At 43.4% G+C, this 17,660-nt stretch overlaps 1 protein-coding gene across 5 annotated transcripts in view; it reads left to right on the forward strand.

Annotated features, from left to right (window-relative positions):
* Positions 1-17,660, forward strand: part of celf2 (cugbp, Elav-like family member 2) — a 205,601-nt gene that overhangs the window by 141,176 nt on the left and 46,765 nt on the right. For all 5 annotated transcript variants that reach the window (XM_080421552.1, XM_080421553.1, XM_080421554.1 and 2 more), the window contains exon 6: positions 8,807-8,889. In XM_080421552.1, coding sequence (XP_080277678.1) covers positions 8,807-8,889 — 83 coding nt within the window. The remainder of the gene's footprint in view (positions 1-8,806; positions 8,890-17,660) is intronic.

Consider the following 17,660-nt stretch of genomic DNA (forward strand, 5'->3'; position numbering starts at 1 on the left):
TCAAAATAACGCATCAATGCGTTCTTTGGAATCCTGGCACTCAAGCGATGGATTTGAAAGAACGCATCGATGCGATCTTGGCACTGTATGTGTTAAAGTACAAAACTGTTGGTATGAAAATGTACTTTAAGTACCAAAAATAAAAGTATTAAAATGTTTGAAAATAGCAGATCTACAAGCTCACAACGCGTCGCACCTCAGAATTGTACAGTACTTGAGTAAATGTACTTAGTTACTTTATACCACTGTATACAGTAGCCTACTTGGTCATACAACAAATAGCTAAAATAGATAGGCTATTTTTGAAAATATTTCAAATTAAAACATTTTAAGATTTGGAAAGTTTTAGTATATTTTCACCTGTAATGAAATGCCTAAAATCGGGATGTCAGGGATAGTGTGTTGAGGAGAAAGGTGACTCACTCAACTTAGGTTTGGCGCAAGTGTTGGTCTTAATAGGCGTCTGACAGCGAGTTGGAGTATGCTGTAGCGTTCAGTTTTGTCTCATGGAAAAAGCAATGAGATGATCCAGAGTTTTATTGTATTCACCCCTGGCTCAGGAAAGCTATCTCTGAACGCAAAAACAGCTACAATATAATTCAATTTCTGTGCGGAGTGGAACAATTGCAAAATCATTTCAAGCTTTGAGTAACTAATGTGTTCACACACACACACACACACACACACACACACACACACACACACACACACACACACACACACAGGCAGAAATACACGTCTATTTTGACACACACGCACAGTCGCACACACAGGATTTCAAGCACATTTAGACAACGAAATGTGTTCAGTCACACAGACAAAAAGACACAGCCAGTGTGCGTGTACACACACACACACACACACACACACACACACACACACACACACACACACACACACACACACACACACACACACACACACACACACACACACACGCACACACAAATTTGTCAGCTATAAGAGAATTTGATTCTCCATCACCACCATGATGAAATCTCTCTTGCAGAGTTTTCCTGTTGTGGTATCCAGCAGCTTCAGTTGCAGTCCAGTTGCAGACATTTTGCTTTGAAATTACAAGCCAGCCGCATACTCTCGCTCAATGCTTAACGTCCAAGGCAATTATCTGCTTTAATGGATTCAGTTGAGACAGGGCCGACCTGAGACGCAAGACTTATTTATTTCATTCTTTCCTAAAGCAAAGCAGGCAATTATATTGCCTTTAACAAGACGTTAGCTTTGTTAGCGGACAGCCCGGGCCCAATTAGAGAGCCACACTGCAGGTGGATTTAAATGGGATAGGGGATTGTGCCACATACATTTGTGTATGTGGGCATGTGTGCGTGTGTGTGTGTGTGTGTGTGGGGGGGGTATCTACGTGCCTGTGTCACTGTGTCTTTTGTTGGTGCCTGCTTGTCACATTTGTTTTTCTGTGTGTGTGTGTGTGTGTGTGTGTGTGTGTGTGTGTGTGTGTGTGTGTGTGTGTGTGTGTGTGTGTGTGTGTGTGTGTGTGTGTGTGTGTGTGTGTGTGTGTGTGTGTGTGTGTGTGTGTGTGTGTGTGTGTGTGTGTCTGTCTGTGTGTGTGTGTGTGTGTGTTCATACTTTTGCATGCCTCAGTACTCGGTCGGTCGCCGGGTTCGCAGCACAGAGTGAGGCTGGAATCTTTCTGGGCTGGGATCTTTCTAAGCGTTCGGGGTCGGCCAGAAGGCAGCTTTGATTCCAGAAAGTGCTCGTGTGTGCTGCAGGGAGAGAGGGAGGGAGGGGGGGGGGGGGATTTGCAGGGTGACATTGGTGGTGCTCCACCAAAGTAACTAGTGGATTGTATATAAATTATATACCTCTGAAGTGCTGAGAGCCGGTGTGGGTCCTGTGGAAACAGGATTAGAACGCAAGCCAATTGTTTGCCAGGAACACAGCATTGTTTGAAGTCGTCAGCCTACACAGTTAATCCTCGGTGTTAATTTAACTCTGAGAGTGTGCAAATGTAAGTATAGGGACCAGAGTGTTACGTTTGTACACCCAGCATTTGTTTCTGTGTATTGCCCTGCCCACCAGTGTTGATTTCGTCAACTAAAACTACAGTATGACGAAAAATGTTCGTCGACTACCTTTTTTCACTGACAAAAACGAAATAAAAACGAAATAAAAACTAAGCTGATGACTAAGACTAAATATATTGACAATTTCGTCAACAAATAAAAACTAGACTAAAATGTTAGTGAGGGACTAGTGGAGAAGAGATCCAGTAGAACTAAAAGACAGTCATTTTATGTTTGGTTGCGCTCGGGTGTTGCGCTCTGAAAATAGCAGATCTACAAGCTCACAACGCGTCGCGCTGCGACGCGTTGTGAGCTTGTCGATCGGCTATTTTCAGCATGCAACCAACCAAGTGTAAAATCAGCCATTACGACGCCATCAAGGCACCGCCAAAATACATTTTAGTCGACTAAATCAACTGTAGATTTAGTCGACTATAACCTTATGATATTTAGTCGACTGAAACTAGACAAAAACTAAAACATTTCAGATGACTAAAATATGACTAAAACTAAATGGAATTTTATTCAAAAGACTATGACTAAAACTAAATCAAAATTTGCTGTCAAAATCAACACTGTTGCCCACTCCCTTTTTTCCATCTGCCTGATCGCTGTTCTAATTACTGTCGAAATCAAATGCACAATATTTCTCCGCTTTTCTCCCAACGTTGTCAGTCAATGTCAGGACTGGAGAGAGAGAGAGAGAGAGAGAGAGTAGTATAAAGAGAGAGAGAGAGCGTGTACAGTATGTCCCATGCCACCCAGAGGGCCGTGTGAGCAGTAATTGCAGTAGAGTGTAGTTAATGTGGGTCAGCAGTTGAGCGGAGCCCCAAGGGCTGGAGGAGATGGGGGGGGGGGGGGGGGGGGGCTTCACACCACACCATGGCCCATAGACCATATTCACACGGCGGCCATGTTCCTATTAAGTCAATGAAGTGCCACCCCGTTTCCACGGCAACGGGGTGGCACTTTCAATGTTAAATTCCAATATGGCCGCCGTGTGAATATGGTCTATTGTGGGGTGCTTGGGATGTGGGGTAAAAGAGCAGGAGTGTAACGGTTCTCAAACCGAACCCGGAAAACGGCATCCAAATGTCCGCGGTCCCGAACTGCATTTCAGGTCACCATGTTGGAGCTGAGAAACAATCAGCCTTGCTGTTGCGTCACGCTTTTGAATGTTTTTTTAGTTAACCTGGCCGCTTTCTGACAGAAAGCCAATCAGAGCCAGGTAGGGCGGGTCTAACGGCGGGTTTTCGCTGAATCACGGTGCAGAAAGGGATAATGCGAGTCATAAGCCTCCACGGTTTATACTGTGTTGTACGATGGTGTCTTGCAGCGCAAATAGCAAGATCTACAAGCTCACAGCTATTTTAGGTACGCGATACCGTCGTATTGCAAAGCGGTAGGCTCTGTTCCATTTAGTGTAGCACAGTGGTTCTCAAACTTTTTTATTTATTTCAAGGACCCCCATAACTCTGAGAGTGTACAAATGGAACCAAATGGACCCTTTTGTCCGTGGTTCCATTTGTACACTCTCAGAGTTACACACCCATATGGGGCCATTTGGAACCCCCTCAAGGAACCATGAGGGTACCAGTCCTGGGGTCCTGGACCACACTTTGAGACCCACTGGTGTAGCAGAGTGCTTCCAGTGAGCCAACATGGACACCATCAGCACCCTGACTCTGTTTGTCCAGAATGGAACTGAGCCTTCATTATTATAATTGGTAAGACCTGTGAAGGAAGCAAGGAAGAGGCCCCAATTTCTTCTTTCTATGTCTGCTGTGCATAGAGCCTATTCAGCTTCTTGACTTCACAACTAAGAACCCCCCTCTTCTTACCTTTTCAAACCCGGCTCTCACCTCCTCTAACCTGGCTTGGGAAGCCTGCATTGACCTGCGGTCGGTGGTTGGTATGGTTGAGGCGGGGGGGGGGGGGGCGCAGCCTTTCAGTCAGTCAAAGGCCTACTTCAGTCTCCATGAAGCATTTATGAATCCAAGCAGCTCCCTGCGCTGCTTCCCATTCCATTCACGGCCTCTGTTATTCCCATGCTTTTTCCTTTTTTTCTCCTCTCTCCACAAACACCCATCCAATCACGCACCAGTGTTCAAGCACACATGAAATACACATGAAACATGCACTGGCATAGCCACACACAGACAGACACACACACGCACAGACACACACGCACGCACGCACACGCACACACACACACACACACACACACACACACACACACACACACACACACACACACACACACACACACACACACACACACACACACGGATGTATTATGCATTTCCCCCCTCTTACACTGGGTTTGTGTGTGTGGTATGTGTTTCGACTCGAGTGTTCCTTTACAACAACTTTGAGCCATCTCAGCCTTCAGGTAAATGTTTGTGTTGAGGGGAGCACGCACACACACACACACACACACACACACACACACACACACACACACACACACACACACACACACACACACACACACACACACACACACACACAGACTTGTCTGCCCAACGGACATGAATTACTCATCCATGTTCACCACTTCAAGCTGGCGTCTATTTTATGTCATTCTAGGTGAAAATGTATTACATTTTGTGATTAAAAACGTATTTCATCTACAAGCTCGCAATGCCTCCCATCACTATACGTTGTGAGCTTGTAGATCAACTATTTCCACATATCAAAAAAAAAATATCTAAATCCTAACAGTACATGGAACACGTTGCTATATCAGTGGTGCTCCAACTTTTTCATGTCAAGGACCCCCAAAATGATATGTATTTGGCCGCCGACCCGCATCCCAAAATATTTTGTTCCAGGGACCCCCCAAGAAGCAAATATTGGAGTTAAAAATGTTCGTTTAAAAAGATGCATATATTCAAAGATTTGCATAAATGTTCACGATTTTAAAAAAAATAGAAGATCTACAAGCTCATATTATGTCTGCTATTTTTAAACTTGCTGTGGTAAGTAACGGATGAATGTCTGGGAAGACACAGACAGCCATGTTCTCGCCACATATCGACAAGCCTCGGCTGTCAAAAGCCTCCATACAGGTTGCCATGTCAATAGTCCTCTCATTCACTCCACGTCTTTCTCCTTGTAGACGCATATCTCTCTCGGTTTGCGTGTGCCCGGCTTTTAAGTGGTTCATTTGCAGTGTTGCGTTTATGTATTTGGCCGGGAGGTTGTTACCAAAAAGATGCTACTTTTGGTAACATGGAGAAAAGCCACACATAAAGATGAACACATAATATATTCTCATTGGCTCACCACGGCTGTGTGTTGAGCTGGGAGTGCGTTGACTCTTAAATAGGTGCAACACTTCTGCAGAGAACACAAGCTTGTGTGTGTGTGTGTGTGTGTGTGTGTGTGTGTGTGTGTGTGTGTGTGTGTGTGTGTGTGTGTGTGTGTGTGTGCGTGTGCGTGTGTGAGCATGTGAGGTCCACTCTGCTCTTTGATCCTTGTCTTGACAGCCCACCACCTGGGACGTTCCGCCACATGCTGCATGGCTGAGCCTCTCAGGCCCCAGCTACACCATGGGAATGACAAAAAGCAGTGCTAAGGCCCCCGCTAACAGCCAACCCTCCCCGTATACACTCTATATGCCTGCGGAATCGCTAACGCCACACCAAAAGCTAACCCTCCCACGTATACACATGATATGCAAAATGCCATCGGAATCGTAATTCACCCCGCTAACCAATGAGCTAGCCCCATACGGGCGCTATTGGAATTGCTAATCCCACACCAGAGGCCTGCTTGAACACAACTGGAATCTTTGAAACGCAACTGGAATCTTAACCCATTAAGGCCTGAGGTTCCGATTCTACAAAATGTCTTCTAAATCCTAACAGTTTTCTGAAAAACCTATGTTGCTATATCAGTGGTTCTCAAGCTTTTGCATGTCAAGGACCTCCAAAGGTATGTGTAGTTGGCCCGACCCCCATCTGAAAATGTTTTGTTCCAGGGACCCCCAGAAGCAAAGATTTCAGTTACAAATGTTTGCTTTAAAAATATATATATTGAAAGATTTGCACACATTTTCAAGATTTTTCAAAAATAGCAGATCTACACGTTCATAGCACGGCACCGAGTGCCTTGGATATCTGCTATTTTTTAATAGCCAAAAGTATAAAATAATGGTTATAGCTCAAATAAAAAATAACACAGATGCGTTCCTGGATTAATAGTTAGGGGATATTAAAAAAATCTTGGAATAAATTCCTTACCAAAAAAATTCTTCACCAATGTGTTTGTAAAGGTGTCTAGTAACACATCTCACAAAGACTGAAATGCAGTCCCCCTAGGAGAATTTTTGACAGCTCCTTAAAGTTGGGGTACCCACCATAACCTTGGTTAAAAAAAAAATCCAAAACAAAATCTAAATTTAATTCGGTTTTAAGTAGCATGTGAGGTGTCAAACTAGGGTGTTTTTATGATTCTGAATCCATTGCAAGCATTTGTTTTGCACCAAAACCACTCCTTGGGCTAAAAACGGCCCAATCTCAATGGGCTTTTTACACAAAAAATATACCTGGAAAAGGATGGCTATGGCCGTTTTTAGCCCAAGGAGTGGTTTTGGTGCAAAACAAATGCTTGCAATGGATTCAGAATCATAAAAACACCCTAGTTTGACCCCTCACATGCTACTTAAAACAGAATTAAATTTTGATTTTTGTTTTGATTTTTTTTTAACCAAGGTTATGGTGGGTACCCCAACTTTAAGGAGCTGTCAAAAATTCTCCTAGGGGGACTGCATTTCAGTCTTTGTGAGATGTGTTACTAGACACCTTTACAAACACATTGGCGAAGATTTTTTTTGGTAAGGAATTTATTCCAAGATTGGAAAATATTCTGCTAATATCCCCTGACTATAAATGGGTATATATGTATTATAATATAGGATAATAGTGCAACCGTGCTCTGCCTGTCCGACACGCAGACCGGCTGCATTAGCCGTGCACTAGCTTGGTGCACAAAGCGTAATAAACACCACTAGCATTCTGCAAGTTAACGCTCCCGCCACCTTGTTCGACAACCAAATCATAATACCTCCAAAGCTATGTTAACAGAGATCCTGCTCGCGCGGGAATCATAACAGCCGTGCTCTAGCACTAAGCTAAGAGTTATCCCGCTAATGCGCCGGCCCGGGCCGCTCGCACCATACAAAATCGTGATGCACATCACGTTGCTAATGCTAGGCTAAGGGCCAATTACTCAGCAGCCCCCGGTACTCAGAGGACTCCGCGGGAATTCAGCTGCATTATGCCTCACCGCCTCATCAAAGGGACTTTGGGATGTGTGGATATGCTAAACCTACTCCAGATGTGCGCACTACTGAGATGGAACACCAAAACGCTCGCCCCAAAACACAGTCGCCCCTGGGCAAATCCGGCGGTATTCACCTGGTATTCCTAAACGTAACCTCAGTAAACTATGCCTAAACCTAACCTTATTCCTAAACGTAACCTCAGTGTGTGTGTGGGTGTGGGTGTGGGTGTGGGTGTGTGTGTGTGTGTGTGGGTGTGGGTGTGGTGTGTGTGTGTGTGTGTGTGTGTGTGTGTGTGTGTGTGTGTGTGTGTGTGTGTGTGTGTGTGTGTGCGTGCGTGCGTGCGTGCGTTCTTACGTGCGTGCGTCCTCAAAATCTGGAGTGTTCATTTATCTCTCAAAGAGTCAAAAAAGTAACGTAAGGGTCCATGATTGACTGTAAAATATATAGATATATTTTTTGTAATGGCTGTCAGTGCAGCTGTCAGTCAGTCTTAGAAATGGGGGCGAGCGTGTTTTGGGGCGAGCCTTCCGGTTACCCTGAGATGCACTGCAGGGCATGTGTCATAAGGGCAGATGTCCAGGATATGACGGGGAGATGCCCCGCACAGCCCAAATAGAGTCATTTCCACGTGTCTGACGTCGGTGTCTCCTGCCGTCTCTGTCTGACTGACTCTGCAGTTTTAATTGTTTTCTGTTTTCTGTGCTGCTGCTGACTGAGAATGGCCCACAGCTCCACTGTTTCAGCCCTCCTCTGCGGGGATTATGGAAGGATTAATGATGAGACAGCCCCCTCTTCTCGCTTTCGCTCTCTCTTTCTGTGTCTGTGTATGTGTGCATACAGTGCATACAGTGGTGTAAAGTAGCTAAGTATTTACTTTACTGGAGTATTTCCAATTGTCAATAGGCTACTTTTACTTCTACTCCACTACATCTCAGAGGCAAATATTGTACTTTTACTCCACTACAATTATTTGAAAACTTTAGTTACTAGTTACTTTGCAGATATAAATTATTATATTATAAAACATACATGAATGAGTTTAGCCTTATTTTATATTTTAGGCTATTTGAAAATAGACGCTCTACACGCTCACAGCGCGTTGTGAGCTCGTAGATCTGCTATTTTCAAACATTTTAGTACTTTTACTTTTGTTACTTTAAGTACATTTTGATACCAATACATTTGTACTTTTACTCCAGTAAATGTTGAATTCGGGACTTTTACTTGTAACAGAGTACTTCTACATTGCAGTATTGATACTTTTACTTAAGTAAAACATTTGAGTACTTTTTCCACCACTGGTACCACTGAAGTGAATCCAAAACTATATTTTCTTCCTCTCTGTCGGGTTGTTTTGTCCTTCGTTCGTCTGGCGTATATGTCGACCGGCAAGTCCGAGTGGATGAAGAAAGTAAATATCTCTTTGTTGTTCCTTTTTACTTACCTGTCTCCCTCTCTCTCTCTCCCTCTCCCCCAGGCTGCTGTTTTGTCACATATTACACAAGGAAAGCCGCCCTTGAAGCCCAGAATGCACTGCATAACATAAAGACCTTAACGGGGGTAAGTGTGCGTCCTCAGGTCTCCTCTCTGCCTACACCTCCTCTAATCGCACACTCACAGCAGCACCCCCGAAGCCCTCTCATACCACTGACACTTTTCTGCTCTAGTGTTTGCGCTCCTGAGTGTGTGTGTGTGTGTGTGTGTGTGTGTGTGTGTGTGTGTGTGTGTGTGTGTGTGTGTGTGTGTGCGTGCGTGTGCCTGCGGGCATGCGTGCGTGCATGCGTGCGTGTGTGCGTGCGTGCGTGTATGAGTGCACATTGCACGTTTATCTGTCAGTATGTCTACCGTTGCACACTTTTTCACATTTATCTCTCAAAGAGTCGTAAACATAACGTAAGGGTCCATGACTGACTGTAAAATATATAGATATCTTTTTTTGTCAGTCAGTCTTAGAAATGGCAAGTGGACATTGGACAAGACAAAGATTCAAGATAATAAAAAAAAAGATTATCTATCCACACAGTGAATAGAAAATTGTCTTTGGTTAGCGGCTTCTCAACAACAACATAAAACATAGAAATACATAACTATAGCATTGGGAGGGGGGCAGTGGTGGAAAGTAACTAAGTACATTTACTTAAGTACTGTACTTAAGTACAATTTTGAGGTATTTGTACTTTACTTGAGTATTTCCAATTTCCAATACTTTTACTTCTACTTCGCTACATCTCAGAGGCAAATATTGTACTTTTACTCCACTACATTTATTTGAAAACTTTAGTTACTAGTTACTTTTCAGATATAAATCATTATATTACGTAACATACATTAACCACTTTAGCCCTATTTTATACATAGGCTATTTGAAAATAGCAGATCTACAAGCTCACAACGCGTCGCATCGCGACGCGTTGTGAGCTTGTAGATCTGCTATTTTCAAATATTTAGTACTTTTACTTTTGGTACTTTAAGTACATTTTGATGCCAATACTTTTGTACTTTTACTCAAGTAAATTTTGAATTCTGGTCTTTTACTTGTAACAGAGTATTTTTATATTGCAGTATTGGTACTTTTACTTAAGTAAAGAATTTGAGTACTTTTTCCACCACTGGAGGGGGGGGTATGCAGTCCCATGCAGTTGTGGACAAGCAGTATTTCAGCATCATGATTAAAGTACTTGAGCTATACTATTATATCCCCTCTCGCCGACACTTCAGCAACACAAAATGTATTGTGAACTTTATGAACTTACATGACTAAGAATTGTCAAAGAAGTGTCCAACACGGCCTATGCAGCTCTTTCTCTTACCCCTAGTTTGAATGTTAGCTACAATAGGACAATATCTGGTCTGATAGCTCCACTGTTCTCTCCTCTAGCCCTGGAGCAAGGGAGAGAGAGGGAGTGGATAGGAATTTATTCCCCCCCCCCTACCGCCTCCTTCTGTCTCTCAGTCTTCGGTGGATATTTAAAGGCCCCTAAATCCTCCGGTCGGGGCTATTGGCGCCTTTCCTTGCTCTCTACTTGGCTGCGCCGGCTAACTGGATTCTCACCAGTCGAGTGCCTTCACCGGGCCGCCTTCCCCAGTCAGATCAGTGGATAGGCCTCCTGGGCAGGATAGGGTGGATGCTGATGGTATCTCGCAAGGGCTATAAGCAGGATCCGTGCTTGTGCGCCATTTGACTCGGAGTCAAGCTTGTTTTTCCTTGCAGAGTCATAGTGTTAATGTTAATTGCTCGTGGAATAAGTGTGTTAAACACAGCCCATTTCACCCACCTTTTGAGCTAGCACACTCGCCCCTTGATGTACTGTAGGTGCAGGGGTGAAAGTGGGCTGGAATGGGCCGCTACGGCGTTCTACTAAAATATTCTGTGGTGGCACACCGTACCGGTAAGAAGGGGGGGGAGTATTGCTGTTAAAAGTCGATATTAAACCCTGCCACTAACGCATGTCCAACAAGAAAACACATGTAATAACGTTAGGTCAACATAAGTGAACGTTTTATTATGAAGTGCTTCTAAATCGTTCCAGTGTGTTTGCGTCAACATAACTCGTGCTGTTTTCGATGTTTATTTACAGGTTACAGGTTTTGTTGTTTTGTCTCTGGTGCGCAAACGTGGAGGAACTAGAATGGACTTTTGGTTTGTTTTTCAGGTTGCACATCCGGTCTAGAACGGTTACGGAAACGGCCTGTGTGTGTGTGTGTGTGTGTGTGTGTGTGTGTGTGTGTGTGTGTGTGTGTGTGTGTGTGTGTGTGTGTGTGTGTGTGTGTGTGTGTGTGTGTGTGTGTGTGTGTGTGTGTGTGTGTGCAAATGACCTGATGCAGTAGGCGGGCTCTACACACCAGAGCAGATCACTGAGCAGTAAATAGATTACAGCAAAACACTAGTGCTTAGAAATGGTGCGTGTGATGTATTATTCCTGTACGTTTATACATTATATCAAGTGCTTTATGTGATTGTAATTTCTAAGAAATTAGTTTTGATATTGATATTGATTCATATAGAATTTTTTCTTTCTAACACATTTGTCATTTTTAATTTCAAAGCAAAGTAGGCCAATTGTTGAGTTTGAAATTGATATTGACGTTTTGTGTCATCATTAACACATTACTATTTGATTTGAATAAATCATTTTCTAGGCATGATATCATGTGCTTGCCATTTCTACACCATTACTGTACAGACATAATGAAAGTGAATGAATGTGTTCAGGGATGCATGAATGAGGAAAACAATATGAGGACATGGAGGTTGCTTGGGGTATATAGTTCCGGCAAGAACTTCAAGCCACTTTCACCCCTGTGTAGGTGTGAAATAGCCGTGAAGAAGACACATGCGTTAGCACTTTTTCGGATTATGGTAACGAAATCGCCCTTCTTCTCTCTCTCTCTCTCTCTTATTCTCTGTCGTTCTAGGCATTATCCATGCCAGCTTTCATCTCCTGCCTTTGGTCGCAAATCACATGTGACAAGGAAAAACACAGTTCGCACAACGGGCTGAACCAATAGACACAGAATGGCCGCGGTTTAACCCTTTAACTCTTTGACTGCCAGAGTATTTTCATAAAGTACTCCCCCATTGCCAGCAATTTTCGTGTTTTTTTTATTTTTATATTTTGAAAATTTTCATGAAAATAATTGATCAGAGTGTTTTTTAAAGACGCCGCACAAATCCGCCACCAGAGAGCAGCACATGATAGCTTGATCAGCTCCTGGTGTCACTGTTTACCTTCTTGAGCGATTAGACAAGGAAAACCATGAAAACGGATGTGACGTCCTCCCAGATTGTTTTGATCGTCAAAATTACGATCGCGAACACGACGGCGATGACTGATCGTCACCCAGACCATAGATTATAGAAGAGAAGCTGTCCGTTTGTCCGTTCTACCGTGTGAAAAACCGTTTGTTTACCTATTTTGGACGAAAATGACCGGGGGAAAATAATCAAAAACCGGAAACGGAACCCAGGCCATGAAACCGGATGCAGATATGGGTGAAGTAAGTGGAACTCGAGAATAACATTGAATTTTAAGCAGCATAGCGCGATCAGAGATTAAACAATGAACGCAAATCCAACGCGTCTAACGCGTCAATGGCGTGGGTGGATTAAGTAGTAATTGACGCGTTTTCGAGTCAATGGCGTTTATAGAGTTAAGAGCGGGGACGCATCTGTGTGTCATTTTTAGATTTCGTTGGGCTATTAAAAAAATAGCAGATCTACAAGCTCATAGCGCGGCACCGAGTGCCACGCTATGAGCTTGTAGATCTGCTATTTTTGAAGAATCCTGAACATTTGTGCCAATATGTATATATATATTTATTTATTTATTTTTAGCGGACATTTGTAACGCAGATCTTCCAAAGCCAAATAAATCTTAAAGTGACACAAACGCTGCTTTCTCGGTCTTAAAAAGTTTAAGTGATTTTGCAGGGTTTATCGCATTGAATATGGTCTCTGCGACAAAATCGGAAATAGGACAAAGTTGGATAACCAGACAACCTTGCCCTGGGAAAAAGAAAGGGAGAGAGAGAGAGAGGCGGCAGGACACAGGCAGACGAGATGAGTCACCCAAATGGACGATGAGCACAGTGACTTAATTGCTGAGGTGAGATGAAAGGATGGCAAGAGGACTGAGAGAGAGACAGAGAGGTGAGCGGAGGTGATCCGCAGATGGAAGGGAAAAGAGTGGAGAGTGGAGCACTCCAGCACGCTCGAGGGCAAAGCAATAAACGGGCCGCAGTTAAAAACCAATACCTGCTTATTAACTTCCTCGCTCTCCCCTCGCTTGTAAAAAGCCAACGGAACAATGTTTATATTGGCACTCTTTCCCTCTCTCTCTCTCTCTCTCTCTCTCTTTCTCTCTCTCTGTCTCTCTCTCGTTCTTTCCCCCCAATCCGGACGCCCTGATGGGGGAGCGATGCAATCACAGTCAAAGTTGGGCCGAGGCCACATCGTAGATATAGCCGCCGGTTGCTGGCAGCGCCGACTGGCAGCCATGTTGGGTGAGGGCACAAACGGTTGACTGGCTGCCATGATTGAGCAGCGCCGAGTTAGCTCTGCTGGCACTGTGGCGGCGGTGAACATTAGAGCTGCAACTATCGGTTATCCTTTTAGCGAATATTCTATTGCATGCATGGGCAACTGGCGGCCCGGGGGCCACATGCGGCCCCCACCACGCAGGTTAATATCGGAATACTGATGATATATTATTGATTTCAGCTGTTACAATTATAAACATGCAAACGTGACCCGCCTTAATTACTTCAGTCTGACTGGTATTACAATTCTTCTTTTTTATGTCCAATGTTTTTGTATTTAAGTTCATAAAGTTAACATAAGTATAACTAAATGCATTTGAAATTAAAAAGAAATGTTACTTTTCAGGATTCCAATAAAAAAATAGCAAAAAGAAATTCAGGATTCCAATAAAAAAAATGCAAAAATTGCAGATCTACAAGCTCAAAACGCGATGCATTTCAGTTCTTGAAAATCAATTATTTTATTCAAATCAATTATTTATTATAATTGATTAAATTGATTAGTTTGATTAACTGTTGCACCCTAGTGAACAATACAACTCTCTCTCATGGCTGTCTTCTAACACTTTGTACAACAAGGGCATAGTAGGATTATAGTTCCTGCTTTAAAAACAACAATGGAACTTTCTTGGAAGACTTTCTTCCACTCACTCTCTCTATCTCTCTCTCATTCTCTCTCTTTCTCTATTATATCATCCAGCTGATGATTCAGAATAGAATGGCACTGGCACAGCATGTGAGCATATTAAGTCTGTAATTGTGTGTGTGTGTGTGTGTGTGTGTGTGTGTGTGTGTGTGTGTGTGTGTGTGTGTGTGTGTGTGTGTGTGTGTGTGTGTGTGTGTGTGTGTGTGTGTGTGTGTGTGTGTGTGCGCGTGCGTGCGTTCATGCATATGGCATGTGTGCAGGTTTACTTCTGTAAACCTGTGATGTGACCAGTGGTGTAACGTAACTAAGTACTGTACTTAAGTACAATTTTGAGGTATTTGTACTTTACTTGAGTATTTCCAATTTCCAATACTTTTACTTCTACTCCACTACATCTCAGAGGCAAATATTGTACTTTTACTCCACTACAATTATTTGAAAACTTTAGTTACTAGTTACTTTGCAGATATAAATGATTATATTATAAAACATACATTAAACACTTTAGCCCTATTTTATACCTAGGCTATTTGAAAATAGCCGATCTACAAGCTCACAACGCGTCGCATCGCGACGCATTGTGAGCTTGTAGATCGGCTATTTTCAACCATTGTTGTACTTTTGGTACTTTAAGTACATTTTGATGCCAATACTTTTGTACTTTTACTCAAGTAAATTTTTTATTCTGGACTTTTACTTGTAACAGAGTATTTCTACATTGCAGTATTGATACTTTTACTAAGTAAAACATAGAGGTTTCACAGCAGGTTGTTTGCATGCATTACACACGTGGCACAGGCACACTCAAACACGCGTGTCGCGTGTACACTATGGCTGCACAGTGTATTGTATTTCCACTATAAAGTTTCAGTCAGATAACTCACGAATAGATTGAACCATTATAGACCGAATAGATTGAACCAATATTATAGAATGAGAATACAAGTGTGGATGTAATCATTTATCTTGGCGTTCAGGCTCTGCTCCATTTTTCTCCCTGCTCAGCACAATTAAGACAACCATCATTAACCATTAAGAGCAGGGAGATAGATATATAATAACAACCCCCCATGGGGAACAGACCAATAGCAGAGCCCACTGGTGGTGCTGGGGTGGTGGTGGGAGCAAACGCCGCATGACAACAACCATAACACACAAGCGGAAGGAACACAGACTTAGGTGAGCTTAAATAATCCGCCCGATTGGACAGCTGATTGCCACGTCAGTGTATGACGTATGGGTCTTGCATGACGCTGTATACAGCCACATATTAATGAGCATGCATGTAACCTCTCGTGTGTATGCTGCCTGAACTAACTCGCAGTATCATAATTACAAAAGTCAAAACTAATTGTGATCAGAACAGAAAAGCCACAGATTCACAATTAGAAAAAAAGTCCAACATTTGGAAAATAGCAGATCTACAAGCTCACAATGCATCACGATGCAATGTGTTGTGATATTGTAGATTGGTTATTTTCGCAATTTTTCACGTGACAGAGTATATAGGGCTTAAATGCTGTGTTGCTCACCTTGGTAGCTACAACGTGTTAAAAACTACAAAGAGACACAGTGTATCTGGAAGCAGAAATTGTGTGGAGAGCGAAGGTGAGAGGAAACGGTTAAACAACACTTGGTCGTTTTGTAGCTGCAGTTGAAGCCAACTCAACTTGCATTGTAGTTTTGTACATTTTGTAGCAGCTACAAATGTCAGGCGTCGCTTTGTATCTTCATGTGACTGGCTTCCATTGAAAATAAATAGTAGACTTTGTAAGTGATTAAAGTTCAAGGACACTTTGGTAGAGGTTTGGGTTTTGCAGTTACCTTTCCATGATGTAACTCCAAAGGTGGGCGAGATATCAAAAATAGTTGCTCCATTGATTTGAAAATGATGACGCACACACGCACACACACACACACACACACACACACACACACACACACACACACACACACACACACACATACACATACACACACACACACAAAATAAAACACAAACAAACAAACACACACACACACATACACGCAGCCGGTCAAAGCTTGTCAGCCAGCCTGCCAGACAAGGTTGTCTGAGATTTTTCCACTAAATTGAACTCCTTCATTAGAGGCTGACAGATGTCTAAATGACCGACGTCTCCCCACGCCCGCGCTCCTGTCTGAAGGCTGCGTGCTGCACCAAGGTGGTGGAGGAGGAGGAGGATGAGGGAGATATGCAGGGGGGGTGGGGTGGGGTGGGGTGGTGGGATAAGGAGCCAATGTAGGACACGTCCTCTGGATTGTCCTCTACAGCTGCGAAAAGTTATCTCGTCTCCGTGTTTGCTCACTCTCCTTCTGACTCTCTCTTTCTCTCCTTCTCTCTATATCTCTCATTCCCTTTGCTATAAACCAATGGTTTTCAACCCTTTTCATATCACCATTATTTATTCTGCATTTGAGCCACGGACCACCGTTTGATGACATTTAGACTCTCAGAACCCAAGACTTAGAATATTTTGTTATCGTTGGATACGATTTTGTCACAATTCCATCCATGCTGTATTGACGTTGGTACCATAGGAGAGATAACAGGCCAACGTTGATCAAAATAACAATTCTTTAATTAAGTAATGCAGATGTCTAACGATCATTTAACTCCTGAGAGCGTAAAATGAAACCAAATGGACCCGTGAGGCTTAAAGATATATAAGGGTCCATTTGGTGAACTCTCCATCATTTAGCTGGGGACCACCTGGAACCCCCTCAAGGACTACTGGTGGTCCCCGGACCACTGGTTGAGAACCACTGCTGTAAACGATCCAGAGGATGAAAAGACCTTTTGTCTCAAGGATATTTCGTTAGGATGGGTGTAGGGTGAGGCAGAAGGGGGATCATTTAGCTTTTTTGGGGCCTTTATGTACATGGACATTTGGTAGACAGTGGGGGGACTTCAGACATGATCAGTCGAGCCCCATGTCCCAGATGTACTGTGGGCCGATCACAGAGACGGAGGCGAGCGCCGAGCTCGATAAGAAGCGCAGGGCTCATTAAAAAGCGACCATTGCACAAAGGCCACGCGTACAGGCTCACGCGCGCACGCACACATTTGTACGTGCACGTACACTCCTCGGGTCCCCCCCATCCCCCATACCTTTCTGCCAGCGAGATAATTAGTAACGCTCCGCTGGCGGAATACAAATGCAAAGTTGTGTGTGTTCATGCAATGAAAGGCACATCAAAGACCTCATCAGATGGCTGCAAAAAAAGTCAAAAAATATCTCCAGCAAGGTCAGGGTTTAAAAGCCCCGTTTCATCGCGGAGACATTATTTCAGTCTCCAATTGATGGACGGAGGTTTTGATATGAGGGAGGGCCGACTGTGACCAGACATTTGAGGGTGAGTGAAAGCTTTCCTCCTCTAGTCGTCAGTTCTGGACTTCATTTTCTGGATCAAATGTGTAAAGTTTTGCACACGCGCTTGAAGGAGTTTGAATGTATGTGCGGCTCCGTTTTGCAGCGTGTGTTGTTCGTGGAAAAGACATGATGTATAACTGCCTTTGACAGACTGACCAATTTTCTGTTGAACTACTGTTTGGTCTTTAGCGGCCTGGAGTGGAGCCACAGTGTGAGTGACCTTTTAGAATTCAGGTTTGCAGACACACTCTTAT

The sequence above is a fragment of the Gymnoscopelus braueri genome (genome assembly GCF_963280865.1).
Source record: "Gymnoscopelus braueri genome assembly, chromosome: 23".
Lineage (NCBI taxonomy): Eukaryota > Metazoa > Chordata > Actinopteri > Myctophiformes > Myctophidae > Gymnoscopelus > Gymnoscopelus braueri.